This window comes from Cryphonectria parasitica, assembly GCF_011745365.1.
Source record: "Cryphonectria parasitica EP155 unplaced genomic scaffold M406scaffold_10, whole genome shotgun sequence".
Taxonomy (NCBI): Eukaryota; Fungi; Ascomycota; class Sordariomycetes; order Diaporthales; family Cryphonectriaceae; genus Cryphonectria; species Cryphonectria parasitica.
Genome location: NW_024468918.1, coordinates 968,132 through 983,385, shown reverse-complemented (window position 1 = coordinate 983,385; position 15,254 = coordinate 968,132). Strand labels below are relative to the sequence as shown.

The window sequence follows — 15,254 nt, the reverse complement described above, 5'->3', positions numbered from 1 at the left end:
CATGCAGCATGGGGTCAGGAGAATTAAGCATAAACCCTAATCTAATCTCCGAGATGACATTACTGCCGAGCCAGCCAGTCAACAACCTGCTTTTGGCCGGTTCCATGCCGGCCCCAGACAAGGAGAGTGATGTGTCGAAAACAAAAGGGGGGATGGGATGATGCTTGAGCCTCGGTACTGGATGAGGACTGGCCTCAGCTCATGGGTTCCATACTGGGAATGCTTGCCGAGGGTTTTTTTTGTTTTGTCTTTTTAAGCATAGTGGCTGGCGTCTAAGCATGGTTCTCCTGCAAGCTGTAGTATTGCTTGTGGATTATCAGCCGCTCGTGATAATCAGTGGAGCTCCGGAAAGGCATCATTGTCCCCTTGTTGTTATTGAATTCGGATGGACCCGATGCTCCTGAATGAGAGTCTAAATATTATGCCATTGAGAACCAAGATTGATAGATACGGCCTCTTTTGCTCAGTCAGTAAGGTAGAGGTCGTCGTAGATTCGGGAGGGCCCCAGAAGATGATATTTACATTACTTAATGGTAATGCTATTGGCCCTCTTATCACACCTCAGTCGGCCAAATCCAGTTCAGGATAGTGTCTGTATATTCCCAAGCTGTACTTTTGACGCCTGTCACTCGCAAGGTATGCCTTAATGCGAGGTCTCTCCTTCACAGCAGCATGGAGAGCAAACACGCCATCGTAGTCGCCCGTGTCCTGCAGCTTCTGCAAAGCCTTTGGAAACATGTGTTGCAGCCCGTCTACACACTAATGATTATTGCTGCAGTGTCAGCCTGCTTCATAGAGCACACAAACTTGAATGGGAACCATGTCGCCTTTCCTTCCCTTTCCTTTCCTCAGGGGATTAAGCGTACCTGGAACAGCACAAGATCGGCATATGTCAGCTTTCCGGAGTAAAGCCAGGGCCCGTCGCCACTGGCCTTGCTCTTGAGCACTCGATTGAAATAGCCCAAGAACTTCGGAAGCCTGTTTGCGATGTAGTCCTTGCTTTTGCGCAAGCTTTCTTCTTTTTGATCCTCGTAATACAGGCTAATTTCGTTATAGTGTAGCAGTTAGCACAAGCAGCGCTGAATGGAACGGCACAAGACCGGAAGAAGAAGGAAGGAAGAAAAGACGCAAAGCTTATACCTGCTAGCGATGGGATGATGACAGTCATGGGGCTCATTGCTCAGCCCATCCAGTGCGGTAAGAGTAAGTTCATTGACCACAAAGATGCCATCTTCGTCTTCATCCCCTGGCTTGGGCGCCAGTCCTAGCTTCGGCCCCAGATAGAGCAGGATATTGGGCGTCTGGTTGATGACTAGATCACCGTGCTTGAGCATCGGAGGAGCCAACAGGGGAGGATTGAGATCATCACCGGTGTGAGAATCGTCAATGCGCGAGAGCACTTCGTTCACGCCATCCTTCTGGTGTGCCGTGTCGGTGTAGTCGGCACCAGCCTCCTCCAGAGCCAGGCGGATGTGCTCTCCGCGGCCTGGAATACCTGGCCAATAAATCAGGTTGTAAGGTGTGTCTTTGGAAGACTTTTGGCGCTTGGCGGCATGAGTCGAGGCTGACATGGCGAGTCTAGTTCCTGGCTGAGGATTTGATATACTTATTGGATGGTACAGCAGACCGTCACTGGCGAAGTTGTGGTGCGGCCCGAAATAAGACCAACCCGACGTTTATGAAGTGTTCTGTCTAAAGTGCAAGTGTGCAAGAGGGGTTGAAAAGATGTAAATCCTTCCGCTGCAGCCGGCCGTGAAGCAAACCGTGCGGGGAGCTGCAGTGTCAACATATGTTATTACGTCACGACGGGATTAGTATAATTTCCGAGGTCAATCGTCAAGTAGATATCCGTATCATGATGTCTCGAAAACGAGGAGATTGATGTCGGCACCAGGTCAGTTGCTAACCAGTCTACTCCTCCAGATCTCCCAGACAATTATTACAGTCATCGATAATTGTTACGCCGATGAAGTTGTTTTTACACGACGATCATCAAACTCAGGTGAGATCCTTTGTGGGAACTGAGCGGTTGGACCTTTGGATGCGCCTCTCATAATGTTGTTCGGTTTTCAAGATTCATGGAATATACACTACATGATGATCGCAATGCCTTTACATGGCGATGTATTCTGAATTATGGGAAAGCGGGTGGTGGCTAAGTGGTTAGTGGATGATTGATTAATCAATTACCTGGTAAGTATCTACTTACTTACACAAGCCTTGTGAAACGGAACGCCATTGCAATGAAATCCAACTCTGTTTCATATTTCTGAAGCTAATTCATTCCGTCGAGGAAGGGAGCGCACCTCATCAACAAATTTGACTATCGTAAGCTTGGTAGTCCTCCCACCGGCATGTATCCTCCTCCGAGTAGAGTTCCTAGTGATTCTATAGTGTGAGATGAGAACGAAAGTATCAAGAACTCCAAAACACAATTATCGCGCACAAAATATCAAGCCAAAGAACACACATATGAAGTATGTAGGCTCATAAAGGCATGGGAAGTCAACAAACCTAACACATAGGGTACATAAATGAACAGCCAAATAACCTCAGCAACGGAACTGGATTGCACCATTCTTATAGCAGGTGGAGCAGCGGCACCATGATATTCCTTAGCGGCCACACTTCTGTTCAGCCACGCCCCGCACTGAGTGGCTCAATCATGAAACTGTACGCTCGCAGTGTTACCAACATCATTTTGGTGGTGAAACTTGTCGCAAGTCTAGACAGGCTTGGGTGTAAAGAGGGAATTACTAAAGACAATAAGGCTGCAGGAAAGTTTATCAACAAAATCCGAATCAACAAAAAGTCATTAAATTGTTTATTTTTCCTACATCATTCATACAAATAGCATAGTACATGCATGATATGTTCATGACCCCCCCCCCCCCCTAATCCCTACCACTGCAGACCCACCCCGCGAGAAAAAATGTTCATGACGGTAGGAGGTTGTTCCGGGTCGACTGTATCTGCCGCTCTGCGTACTGCTTGCGGTAGTCATCGATTCGACTAATACATTCCAATGACCTGAAATAGATCAAAATTTAGTATTCACACGTGAACCTCGGCCACTCTTGATCACTCACACTCACAAACAACCCAGGGAAGAAGCATCACTGTTGCCGTCTTGTCCCCTCAATCACTGATTCACTTGGCCCTCCGGTTGAGGTAAGTAAGTATTTATTGAACGCCTCGACGACAACTCAAGCATCCATCCCTCAGTAGAACTTCATACTTACTTTATTTGTGGCGGTAAGCACAACACAGCCACACACACACATACCCTTTTTTGTCTTACCTACCACACCATGCCTCTGCCGCCAGGAGTGTACCGTGCCGACCAGGTGGGGTCGTTCCTCCGGCCCAAAGCCGTCCTCTCGGCCCGCAACGACGCCGCAGATGGCAAGCTGAGCCCAGCCGCGCTGCGGGAGGTGGAAGACGAGCACGTCGCGCAGGTCGTCCAGAACGAGGTCGAGAACGGGATCCGGTCCGTGACGGACGGCGAGTTCCGGCGGGCGTATTTCCACGTGGACTTCTGCGTGCACCTCGACGGCGTCGAGCAGCAGGGCTACGTCTCCTCGACCAACATCACCAAGGTCGGCATGAAGTCGCCCCCGCGTCTCGTCGTCACGGGCAAGCTGGGCCACCCCAAGCCCATCCAGGTCGACGACTTCAAGTTCCTGGACGCCCAGATAGAAAAGCTCGGCCTCAAGGGCAAGGCCACCGCCAAGGTCTGCATCCCGTCGCCGACCATGGTCCACTTCCGAGGTGGGCGCGAGGCCATCGACAAGACGGCCTATCCCACCCTCGAGCCCTTCTTTGACGACCTCGTGCGCGTGTACCAGGAGGAGATTGCGGATCTGTACGCTGCTGGGTGCCGCTTTGTCCAGCTGGATGATACCAACCTGGCCTATCTCTGTGATGAGGGCATGGTGAGTTTTTCTTATGCACTAATCTCTCATTCTTCTCTATCATCCATCACATCCTGCCGAAGAGATGAATTACCACAGAGAGAGAGAGAGGCATCAACTGTCTAGAGAAGTGGCACTGAAGGAAGAAAACACCTCACTATCACTATGGAGACTCATCTTACGGGCAGCTTATCTTTCACAAGCAGCCATGGAAGTTCGAGTTTCTATTTACACGAGTGTTTCCCACTATAATCTCTTCTTCCTTCCTGCTATCTTTCAATATCCTGTCAGTCTCCTTCAAACCAGCTAACGCGTTCCAAACAGCGCAAGGAGGCTGCCACCCGCCACGGCGAGGACCCAGGCCAACTGGCCGAGCAATACGCCAAGCTCATCAACGCCGCCATCTCCAAGCGGCCCAAGGACCTGACCATCGGCATCCACCTGTGCCGCGGCAACTACCGCTCCCAGTGGTTCGCCCAGGGCGGCTACGAGCCCGTCGCCGAGACCCTCTTCAAGAAGCTCGACGTCGACGTCTACTTCCTCGAGTACGACGACGCCCGCTCCGGCGACTTCAGCCCGCTGCGCCACCTGCCCGAGCACAAGGTCGTGGTCCTGGGCGTCATGAGCAGCAAGACGCCCGCGCTGGACGACAAGGCCGAGATCATCCGCCGCGTCAAGGAGGCCGCTACGTACTGTCCCAAGGGCCTTGATCAGCTGTGCCTGTCCCACCAGTGCGGCTTCAGCAGCACCATGGAGGGCAATGATCTCTCCGAGGAGCAGCAGTGGGCCAAGGTCAGACTCCAGGTTGAAATCGCCAAGGAGATTTGGGGTGAGGACACGTCTGTGTAGATAAGGCTGTCAGTACCTCCAACGTCATGTCAAGTACCCATGAGATGCAGGTTGCCCAAGCATAGCTATCTGGACGTGGCTCAATCATTATGACTTTGAACCTGTCTTATCATCTCCATGGTCTGTTCTGATGTAGTACCCTGGCATAAGGCGCCAGCTTTTGCATACAACAAACCAAAACGATACAGCAACCATGATAATCAGGCTTACTACAAGTGCAACCAGGGTCAGTCAGGGTCAAGTGTATCCAATTTTTTTTATCCTTAGTATCTGCCTACGTGGGCCTGTGCCTTTTTGTGCAAACAACACCGACGCGACTCTGGCACAAGTCAACACATAGCCACTGTTATCCAGATCCAGTGGGCTCAAGGCGCCAGAATACAGAAACACAATAACGCCAGCCACCCGCCCTCTAAATGGCCACCCTCCGAGCGCCAGAACCAGATGTTGCCAGAAAATATCACAATCCTCGACAGAGTTCCACACCGCTGCTTCAACGCGCTGGTCTTCTTCATCTGTCTCACTCTGCTTGGCGTCTGATGGGCACAGGTGGGGCGGGTTTCTTGGCCCTGCTGGGCGGAGGCGGCGGTGCCTTCTTCACGCCGACAGGGGTGACATTTGCGTTGTTGAAGTTGTTCAGGTTCGTACGGCTGGAGCTACCATAGCTCGTAGCGGGGCTGGTGCTGCCGGGCGGCGTGCCGCTGCTTGTAGTGTCCTCATCGTCAGTAGCAGCAAAGACATCCATGGCCGAGGTACGCGCAGTCGGCCGGAGCTGGCCGCGCAGGGACGAGATGCTGGGCTGTGGCGGGGGCGCAATACTGAGCGGAGTGCTCGCTGTGGAGGTCCGCGACAGGGAGGCGCCGAGAGACCTCTCGCTCTGGTAGGTGCTGGCCCTGGAGATGCCAGGACGCGGTAGGGGCACGGGCTCCTGACCAGATGCGGCGCTGTTGACACTGATGCGCGATTGGGAGCGGATGGGGGCCCGCGCAGGGTGGGCAGGGACGGCGTCAGGTTCGTCGTACTCGCCATAGTCGGTGCGACTGTTTACCCTGCCAAAGGACTGGGCGGTGTTGGATCTGCTCCTGGCCGAGGGCCTGCGCATGCTCCCGTAGTCCCTCTCGCTGCCGCTTCGTGCGTATGGATCGGTGGGCGAGGGGGCGGCGGCAGTCCAAGTGGCGCGGGTCTGGCGGAGGGCTTCGGCGCAACGGTCATGGTAGTCGAGCTCGACGTCGAGGAAGCGGGTCAGGTCACGGATACTGTCGGCCTCAGCGTCCTTGATGTCCTGCATGCGGCGCAGGACATCCTCGTTGGTCTCCTCGTACTTCGCCTTTGCGGAGCGGAGTTCTTCCTCGAGGCGGAAGTCGTCGCGCCTGGCCTTTTGCATCTTGGTTGTGGAGGCGTCGAGGGCGAGGCGGCGAGACTCGAGCTTCTTGCGGGCAGCCTGTTCTCCCGGAAACGAGGTTAGCTAGAGGTCTGCTGCAGGTCAAGTCTGGGGCGGTGCAGGGAGGGAGCACTGTTCTGGAAAGGAGGGAAAAGGCGTACCTGGTACTCCTTCATCATGGCAACGGATCTCTCGAGGGAGTCAAGCCAGTATCTGGTGGCATCGTTGGCGTACTGCTCCTGGAAGTGGGCAACCTGGTCATTGGCACGGCCCATCTCTATGAGACAGTTTCCGAACTGGGAGTCTGGGTCGAAATCTTCGCCGTGTGTGATCATGGTACGGCTGAGAACAGCAGTTGGCACACCCTTTTCGCCGAGAAGACTATCGCGGTGGGCGAGCCACTTTACGTAGGCGTTCATGGTGGTCTGGAGCTTGACCATGCCTGAAGAATCACAAGAGAGCAAGCCTGTCAGTCAAATTCGTCGATCCCTGATCAATTAAGTGATGGGAATGATAGACAGACCATCAAATCGCAAGGCCATCTCCATCTCGAGCATCTTGAACTCGTCTGTGGTTCCTGTCCGGGCCTCATTGCCCATCTTCTCGCCAGCCCACTGGAAGGCGCGGTCAAACTTCTTGGTGAAATTCATGTTGGGCGTGTGTGTGTGTGTGGATATCCTGATACCGCCTCGTGGGGAAAGGGAGAAGAGTACTGTATATCTGGTCGGATCGAGTCGTGCCGAATCGAGAGCTTCCAGTTTAGAAGAGCTCTTTGGAATGTGTGTGTGTTGTAATGTGTGGTATGTATATATGTACAGGCCCGTCGAGGGAGGAGTACGTATGTGTTTAGTACAGTTACTGCACCAAGAGAGGAGGAGGGAGCAGAAAAGAAGAAAACGTCTCAAGCCGGTGAGTGAGTGAGTGTATGTAAAAGTATGTAGTTGTTGTATATACCAACGAAGAGAATTGGAGCCAAGAAGAGAAAGGAAGGCCAAGAGAGGGGACAGACAAGGGCGACAGAACCAATCAATGAATCAGTTGGTCTATCTGGTCAAATCAATAACCCCCAACAGGAAGAGAAGAGTGGCAACAAGACGGACAGACAAGACAGGCAAAGACTGGAACGAGGAGGTCGAAACGAAGGGTCGGGTCAAAAGGTTGGACAGACCGGCAGCCGCGACCTTGTATGTTATGTGTGACCTTGTCCTCGTTGGGATAGTAGTGGAAGTGGTGGTTGTTCGGGTGGGAAGGTGCGGTGGAAACGTTCATTCCAGGTAAGCCTCCCCCGGAAGGCGCTCATGCCAAGCAGGGCTATTACTGCAGTGTGGCATGTCATGGCATGTACCGTGTACCCTGGATCATACCACTGTACGGTAGCGACTGTACGTATCACGGTACAACTGCACTGTACCATAGTAAGTCTTGCCCTCTCGCCCTCTACCAAGGAGATTGGCCCACCCCACCCCCCGTCTTCCCCTTGTCGACAGGTTGCGTGGGCCCTGCATCGTCACTTTGATTTTTGATCTGGGGGAGAGAGCGGCGGGGGGTGCAGGCTCAGCCACTCGGGTCCCCTGAATATCATACCAAGAGGTTTGGCCACCTGCAACTTGAACTGTTGGATAGTCCAGATAATAAATTTGTTAGAGTGATGATCATACCGGCTTGATCACTTGCTTCAATCAAGTCTAGGCTACTATGGTATCATGATAGTACATGCAGTAGTGGCAGTGGCAGCAGCATAGCAAAACAATCATGTGTACAGTGCCAGTGCTGTGCAAGAGATATGCATATCTTTTGTCCTCAGTGGCCCTACGGACAGAGAGAACCCGAGGGGGTGGGGAATGCATGTACGATGATAGTACCGAGATCGGGGTCATATGCATTCATCTCGGCTGTCATGCACATACTTACATATGATACCATCCGACACATCAACTGATCAACTCTTAACAGTATTTTCTTGCCATCACAGATTTCTCCAATAATTGCATGCACATAGTATATATAAGATCCCTCCTCTCGTTGACTGATCTACCATCTGATGTCCTACCATTTGACGTCACACGGCATGTCTTCGTCTCACCCTGTCACTCCCTAGAGATATTCATCCCTTCTTTTTGCTTTTTCTTCTCCCGGTGGATCAATCGTGGCCAAATTCATGCGGTCACACACATGCGCATCGAGATAGCCCCTGGTATGGCCCGTATCCATCTCGTACTGTAAATGCGTAGGTGCCATGCAGAAAACTACATCATACCATAGTACCTTTTCCCCTTTCCCACTACGGCCTGGTACGTATCTCGCTACGGAAGCAGTGCGTACTCAAGTACGTGTACATACCATACCAAATCCAAGCCTCGTTCACTTCTTAATTACTCGGCCACCCCAGTGCCGCCCACCCGCCTCCAAAAAAAGAATAACGCACACACGCGTGTACTGTGGTACAACAATAGCATCGCCACGCCAGTGGAATGCCATGAACAGGCCAGCGCTTTCCGCTTCACTTTCCGGAGAGTAGCAAGGGGGGGGGCAGAGGAGGACCACGAGGCCCACACGAGCTCGTGAGGTGCTCCCTGTCACGAAACAGTGGCCCCATCTATCATAGTACCCACCCCCCTTAGGGTGGCCTAGACCTTCTACTGCCACGACCATAGTGTTTTGGTTTGGCCCTACAATGTACATAGTTCAGCGTCCAGCGCCCAGAGCCAAAGAGTCAGAGGACCCCAAGTTCTGGACCCCTCAGCGCACCGTCCGTCAGTGCGTGTACAGCACTACTGCCAACTAAAAAGTGTGGGTGGGTGGGCCTTGTACCTAACCGCCGGCCCCAGGGTCCCGTTAACAATTCAGGAGCCGCTCCAAAAAAACAAGAGATCCACGTTTCACCCTGAAAATAGAAGTGCCAATCAATCAGCTACACTACAATACCAGCCAGACTGACTAGCTAGCATGGTATGTATGACTTTATGTCGTACGGGCAAAGCACAGGATACGATAGCACATCGCAATCACTCACATTCATTTTCTGTGGACAAGATACTATTACATACTATGTGTTAGGTTTAGAATGTGGGGGCCAAGGTCCAGCAGCGAGGACACGGTGTGGTCAGCTTCGTGCTACATAATATGTACTGTACTATGTACGGTACTTGGGCTGACGTCTATCTGATGTGATTTGGCTGATGAGTATCCATCGCCTCATCTTTGTTCCACCTCACTCTCGTCATCCTGACCAAACATGGCACCAGTCGAGCATCTCACCTCGCAGAACTTCGAGCCTCCCTTCTCAGAACATGAGAGAACAAGAGAGAGGAGGAGGGAGAGTGCCTCTGTACTGTAGGAGGACTTGCAGTGAATCTCTTCACCATCCAGGTAGATAGATCGTGGGCCAGTGGGGTCGGCGTCATCAATGTTTCTCCCTTGCTGGCCTGTTCAGTAAAAGGACTGCTATGTCCTTCTGCTTCGGGAAAGTTTTATGACGAGGATACCGTCCACCCCAGATACCTTGGTTGCAAAGAAGGCTGCGTGACTTGTTCAGTGTTGGTCATGGCCAGGGCACAAGAACTCGATCAGGCCAGGATATCAAGAGCCTGAAACCAGATGCCTCTTTCTATTTGCCCAAGTCAGCGGCGCAACCCACCTGCATCCATGAAATTTTCACAGGAGAGACGTCTGGCCTGTCGTTCCGTCGGATAGGCCTTCAGCCTAGGCTCATGTCATAGTAGACCTTGGGTTCGAGCCTTTGGTCAGTTGCGGACACCGCTCATCGGGTCGATTAACATGCCAAACATCAGTCACCACAAGGGGCCTCACAGAGGGGGCCCAAACGGATCGTCCCCGGCCACCCTGCGCCGCTTAGACTCCCGATCAGCACTACCTTTGAGCGCCTCAATGCTCCCGCCGAACACGGCCCCGTCATCTTCCGCCGCGCCTTTAGCACTGGCCGTCTCCTTTTCACGAAACTCCAGTCTCTTTTTGTGCAGCCCGATCAGGTCAAACCGGTCCGGGTCCCGACATCGCCTGAGCTTCTTATTGATGGGTTTCACCAAGTTGCTTGCTTCGGCCTGCATACAGTCAGTTGTCAGCGCCTGCCCGACTCCACATGGGTTGCCAGCTTGTCTATGTGCGGGATGGGCAGGCCTCACCGTTCCCCAATACTCTGTCATGCGCTCCGGTGGCTCCTGCAGCAGCATCTCCTTGCACGCCTGGACTGTTGCGAGCGTCTTCTCCTTGACCATCTGACCCAAGACAAGGGCGCTGTTATGCGGTCCTGCTCCTTTGGCATTGGCTCCCGAGCTCGGTGTGCTCGTTCCACTCTCGGTCGGTAGCCGCTGGGTGAAGGTGGCCTCCATCACTCGCTCGAAGAGGCCGTGGTCGGCGATGGACAGGGCAGCAAGCATGATCTGGCTGGGTGTGTAATGAAAATATGCATCCGTAACGATAGGGCTAAACTTGAGGATCTCGCGTGCTCGGCTGTGAGCCTTCTTGATTCTGGCGTCCTATGATATTGCGTACAATCAGTAATGAGTTCCGGCACGTGAACGCACAAACACACAAACACATAATGACAGAAGGAGAAATGCGGTGCAAAGAGACAAAAGAGGAGAGAAAGAGAGTGTGTATGCCTACATCGACATCGCCAAAGGTCCGCAACTGCATGATAGTGCCCTCGAGGGCAATAAAAGGGTGCCTGACATCAAAGGCGAAGCGAATGCCTTGACATAACAAGAATTCACCAGCCAGAATCTCCTCGCCGGTGGTGTTGGGAAACTTGTTGGCAATGGTGCTGACGCGTGGGTAGACATTTTCGGCCTTTGCACCAAAAAAGACACAGGTCTTGAGCATCTTGGCGGGAGGATAGGTCATGACGCTGTGAGTCACAAAGAAGCGGCGTAGGAAGATGGCGGCGGTGGCCCGTATCTCGGTAGGTAGCTGGCAAAACTCTGCTGCACGCAATGTCTCGACGGTGTAGAAGCGCAGGAGGTGCTGCTCCTCGGCAGGGGAAAGGAACTCGGGTAGTGATGCGGCTGAAGGTCTGTCTGATACAGAAGATGATGCGAGGAGGTCGATGGGAACATCAGCGGGCGCGGTAGAAGTGCCTGAGGTGGCGTTGGCAGTAGGGATTGGCGTATTGGACCCGGACGCGTTGGCAGAGGCGGTGGCTGAGATGGGGACGGAGGAGGAGGCCATCGAGGAGAGGCGTTCAGAGATGTTTTGTCTGGCGAGGCTGTTCGTCTTGGCGCGTAGGTCGGCGAGCTGGGCAGGCGAGTATGACCACAGTCGAAACTGGGTTGACTGGCGATACCGCTCGTCCTCGGTAGCAGTGGTCATAGCCATTGTGAGCTGAGGTTTTGTGAGAATCAAGGCGACGCCAAGGTCATTCCAGTGAAATTGAACAAACGCAGAGGTGCAGACAGGAAACTGGTCAAAGTTGAGATGTTCCCCCCCTTTTAGCGATTTCTCAGAGCATCCGGAATTATTGAGCGGCCCAGCCCCGACTCTATCCCCTTCCTTGCACGTTCGCGTTTGTCGCTTGGTTGCCGTACTGCCGCTTCATGAATTTCGGCCAATGTTTAGGTCGATTCTGGGTTGCGACATCCCAAAGAGGGACAAATGCGGTATGACAGCAGTAGAGCGCTTGCCGGCTCAGCAGCGGCAGTGTCGACCCGCAAAGTTGCCTGCCGGTACTTGTGCACTTTGTACGATCCTCTGGGCTTCCAAGTAGCAGGATTGAAAATTCATACTATGGTTCTTACTGTGTTTGGAATGTATATTTCTCGAAACCTGTATTATGGTGTTCCTCAGATAGCGTGGCGAAACATATTAGGATGGGGTTTGATTCTAGGCAAGTACATTATGAGTGAAACAAGTGCAGTGGCCACTGCCGTATAGAGCTGCCAGCCCACGTGCTGGCTGCAGGTACCTGTTTATGTACAGGGTATTGAATTAGCAGCTTCGCTGATCATGTATTCCATGCACAGCGAATCATGGAGTCTTTTACCATTGGAACTGGAGCCTCTATCTACACACAGAGACTCTTACCAGCCATTCTAGCCGCTGAGCAAGAGATCATCTTGGTAACATGCTATTGGGCCCAGTCCAAGACGCTGACAGCTCTTTGCGACGCGCTGGTGCAGCTCGCAAGGCGACGCGAAGCACAACAGCAAAGTAACGTTACCCAACCTTTGCGACTGCGCATCTGTTTCTCATCTCGATCCCTCTTGCAAAAACTCTTGCACACGTCCTCCAGCGATGGCTATGTATATCCTCCATCGACATGGACAAGCAAACTGGGGCTGCCGTCACCGGAGGTCTTCGCCGCCGGCAAGATCGACGTGCAGGTGAAAAGCCTCTTTTTCCTGCCATTCAGCGTGATGCACCCCAAGTTCTTAATCGTGGACCGTCGACGTGCATTCCTGCCCAGCTGCAACATCAGCTGGGAGCCGTGGCTGGAAGGTTGCTTGGAGCTTTCGAGGAGGGCGTCACAAGATGATCCAATCGATGGTCTGCTGAGGTTCTACAAAGGGGTCTGGGAGAGCGATTTGGACCTGGCACTTTTCAGGCCACAGGTATTGGAAGCACGGACAGAGGGACCTTGGGAGCAGTCCACCTCCCCCATCATCGTCAAATCCCCCGCGGATACATCAGTCGACCTCTCAGATATCTACGTGCCCCCTGCTGCTGTCGAGTGGCTTCCTTCCTGGCACACTCGCAACCCTTCGTTCTGCTTATTCCCCTGGCAGACGCCTAAAGCGCCAGAAACGCCTCTCAACACAGCTTTGTTACGACTTTTTGATGATGCAACCAGGAGCATCATTTTATATACACCAAACCTAACCTCTCCTCCAGTTCTCTCGGCAGTCCTCCGAGCATTGGCCCGCGGTGTGGACGTCAATATCGTTACAAGTCGGAGAATGATGGTCTGGGAGCAGGTGTTGACCGCTTGGACGACAGCAGAGCGATGCATTAAAAGTTTAACGAGGAAGTACACTGCCATGTATGATGGTGAACGTCGTCAAAGGCAAGGCGTACCAATTCAAGCAGGACCAGACGACATGAACGACCTTGAGGCTCAGACTACTCGTCGTGGATCACTCAAAATATCATACTACAGGCCCGCTAACAGGTCTGTAGAGGGCGAAGAGGAGGAGCCCATGCTTTCCCACTTGAAGTTGAGCATTTTCGACAGCGAGCATACCGTGTTGGGCTCAGGAAATATGGATCGAGCAAGTTGGTTCACAAGCCAAGAACTCGGTATAGTAATTCACGGAACTGCTTTTGCCACTGCAGTGAAGGACACTGTGGACCGAGCCCTCGAAGCTAGGTTGGACCCGGTCTTTCCTGCACCTCAATGAGCTCCTTTTTGAAAGAACGTTGGCCCGTGGTACTTTTATTCTTCAGCTGGCACCAGCAGGCTAAAACCCAACCTTGCGGATTCGTATCGACAGCGCGAGGTTCAAACTATGTACATAGAGAAGGAAAAGCAAAAGCATCTCTACCTGTTTCCCACGGTGCACTTCTTCTCGCACGAAGGAGCGTCTAGAAGGCCGGGTTGGCATTGGTCAGGAGTTGCTCAAAGTAAGCCTCGAACCATGTCCCAGCCTCAGGAGCAGGCTGAAGGGCATCCGAATACCCGCAATGGTAATCGTACCGCGGAGAGCTTGTATTGCTCGTCCCGTCGCACTCACCGCCGGGCTTCACCCAGACGAAAGCATCCTCAACCGAAAGACCAGTGCTCGTGGTTGGGCGCGTGCCGAACCCAGTGCCGATGGCATTGCACCAATCTCCCCACTGGGACTGTCCTGTCGGCTGCTTGCCAGAACGGCTTTGGTCCGTGATGAAGTAGGCATTGAAGCCGGCCGAAGACAAAAGAGGCTCAAGAGCCTGTACGTACAGGCTCTCGTCATAATTGGAGTCACCTGATCAGAAAACCATGTCAGTAAATGATGACACTCTTTATTTGTGGTTATTGTTTCCTTTTGCTGACCTTGAGTATAAGATGGAGCACTGGACAGATTCCAGGCGTTGTAGTTTGCCACATTTGTGGCCAACCCTCGGACGGCGGCAGGGCTGCTTGCGTTCTTGTACACTTGCGCGAAAAGAGTTGCAGCAGGCTGCAGGTTCGCCGACCAGCCGAGCCAGCCCGCATGGCCGGCATCGAGGTACATGGCGACATTGGGGAGGTTCAGCGTCTCGATGGCGTAGTTGACACACTCGTAGTAGGCAGACTGGGCATTCGCACACTTGGCCACGTTCAGGTTGGTGACCATGTTGGCAAGGGAGTCGGGCTCGACGACGAGGATGCTCCTGACGTCGCTGTACGTCGTGAGCTGGGTCTTGATGGAGTCGATGTAGGCCTTGTAGTTGGCCACGCCGTTGTCTGCGATGCTATACTCGCCATTGGAGGCGGCGGCAGCGCAGTCTCGGTCCGGAAGGTCGTACACGACGAAGAGACCAGCATATGGAGGCGAGGCTCCGGCTGCATTGGCGGCACGAATATCGCCAAGTGTCTCGACCATGACAGTCGGCACCTTCGCAGCAGTATCACTTGTATGGAGCGAGCCAGTTAGTCAACCTTGCGGGTATTCGAGAGACAATACATGAGATTCAAGTCCACTCACAGCCATTGGAATGTAGGCACCTTGGCCACCTCGGCAGCTTTCGTGGCCATGGCGCCAGTCAGCGTGGCCAGGGCATTCGCCGAGATCTCAGACGCATAATATGCATTCGCCCACTGTTGGACACCATTGAAGGGATTGCCGCTGTACGTGGCGGTAGTGCTGGCTGCGGATCCTGCGGTGGTGGCGCTGGCTGCAATGGTGGTAGTAGCTGGTGCTGCCAGAACAGCGCTGCTCAGAGCCGCTGCCAGGAGAACTCGTTTCACAGCCATTGTTGTTATTTCCCTTTTACCTGCTCAAATGGTACGAGATTGTGATTTTGTGAGAGTAACAAACACTAAGAATCACTAATGGTACAGAGGGCCGTCAGTGTCATTTTATAAGGAATTTACTGCACTCGACCCGTCGTAATTAAAGATCCTCTTGAATTCAGCCGAGCATCGGCCACAACTGGAGGGATTTCCCTTTTGAGTTCGAGATGATCGCTTCTTTTTT

At 53.0% G+C, this 15,254-nt stretch overlaps 6 protein-coding genes across 6 annotated transcripts; 2 read left to right on the top strand and 4 right to left on the bottom strand.

The window, feature by feature from the left end:
• Positions 1 to 404: 404 nt before the first annotated feature.
• Positions 405 to 1,690, bottom strand: M406DRAFT_358600 (glutathione S-transferase). The gene is made up of 3 exons (XM_040923946.1): positions 1,141 to 1,690; positions 867 to 1,041; positions 405 to 759 (listed from the first exon to the last, which is right to left on the bottom strand). Exons 1-3 carry the CDS (start codon positions 1,569 to 1,571, stop codon positions 562 to 564), a joined length of 804 nt encoding a protein of 267 aa, XP_040771321.1. The 5' UTR covers positions 1,572 to 1,690; the 3' UTR covers positions 405 to 561.
• Positions 1,691 to 3,033: 1,343 nt separating this feature from the next.
• Positions 3,034 to 4,763, top strand: M406DRAFT_297096 (UROD/MetE-like protein; the record flags this gene model as incomplete). The annotated part of the gene is made up of 3 exons (XM_040919291.1): positions 3,034 to 3,175; positions 3,261 to 3,935; positions 4,239 to 4,763. Exons 2-3 carry the CDS (start codon positions 3,312 to 3,314, stop codon positions 4,761 to 4,763), a joined length of 1,149 nt encoding a protein of 382 aa, XP_040771320.1. The 5' UTR covers positions 3,034 to 3,175; positions 3,261 to 3,311.
• A 232-nt stretch (positions 4,764 to 4,995) lies between these two features.
• Positions 4,996 to 7,263, bottom strand: M406DRAFT_283471 (BAR-domain-containing protein). The gene is made up of 3 exons (XM_040918514.1): positions 6,668 to 7,263; positions 6,306 to 6,586; positions 4,996 to 6,204 (listed from the first exon to the last, which is right to left on the bottom strand). The coding sequence occupies exons 1-3, from the start codon at positions 6,792 to 6,794 to the stop codon at positions 5,284 to 5,286; spliced, it is 1,329 nt and encodes a 442-aa protein (XP_040771319.1). The 5' UTR covers positions 6,795 to 7,263; the 3' UTR covers positions 4,996 to 5,283.
• Positions 7,264 to 9,950: 2,687 nt separating this feature from the next.
• On the bottom strand, positions 9,951 to 11,472 carry M406DRAFT_297091 (cyclin-like protein; the record flags this gene model as incomplete). The annotated part of the gene is made up of 4 exons (XM_040919290.1): positions 9,951 to 10,205; positions 10,287 to 10,640; positions 10,771 to 11,151; positions 11,317 to 11,472. The coding sequence occupies 4 exons, from the start codon at positions 11,470 to 11,472 to the stop codon at positions 9,951 to 9,953; spliced, it is 1,146 nt and encodes a 381-aa protein (XP_040771318.1).
• A 656-nt stretch (positions 11,473 to 12,128) lies between these two features.
• Positions 12,129 to 13,496, top strand: M406DRAFT_269529 (phospholipase D/nuclease; the record flags this gene model as incomplete). Its single annotated transcript, XM_040918012.1, has 2 exons — positions 12,129 to 13,146; positions 13,192 to 13,496. 2 exons carry the CDS (start codon positions 12,129 to 12,131, stop codon positions 13,494 to 13,496), a joined length of 1,323 nt encoding a protein of 440 aa, XP_040771317.1.
• Positions 13,497 to 13,680: 184 nt separating this feature from the next.
• On the bottom strand, positions 13,681 to 15,031 carry M406DRAFT_52977 (family 6 glycoside hydrolase; the record flags this gene model as incomplete). Its single annotated transcript, XM_040924498.1, has 3 exons — positions 13,681 to 14,060; positions 14,129 to 14,688; positions 14,763 to 15,031. The coding sequence occupies 3 exons, from the start codon at positions 15,029 to 15,031 to the stop codon at positions 13,681 to 13,683; spliced, it is 1,209 nt and encodes a 402-aa protein (XP_040771316.1).
• Between the last annotated feature and the right edge of the window lie 223 nt (positions 15,032 to 15,254).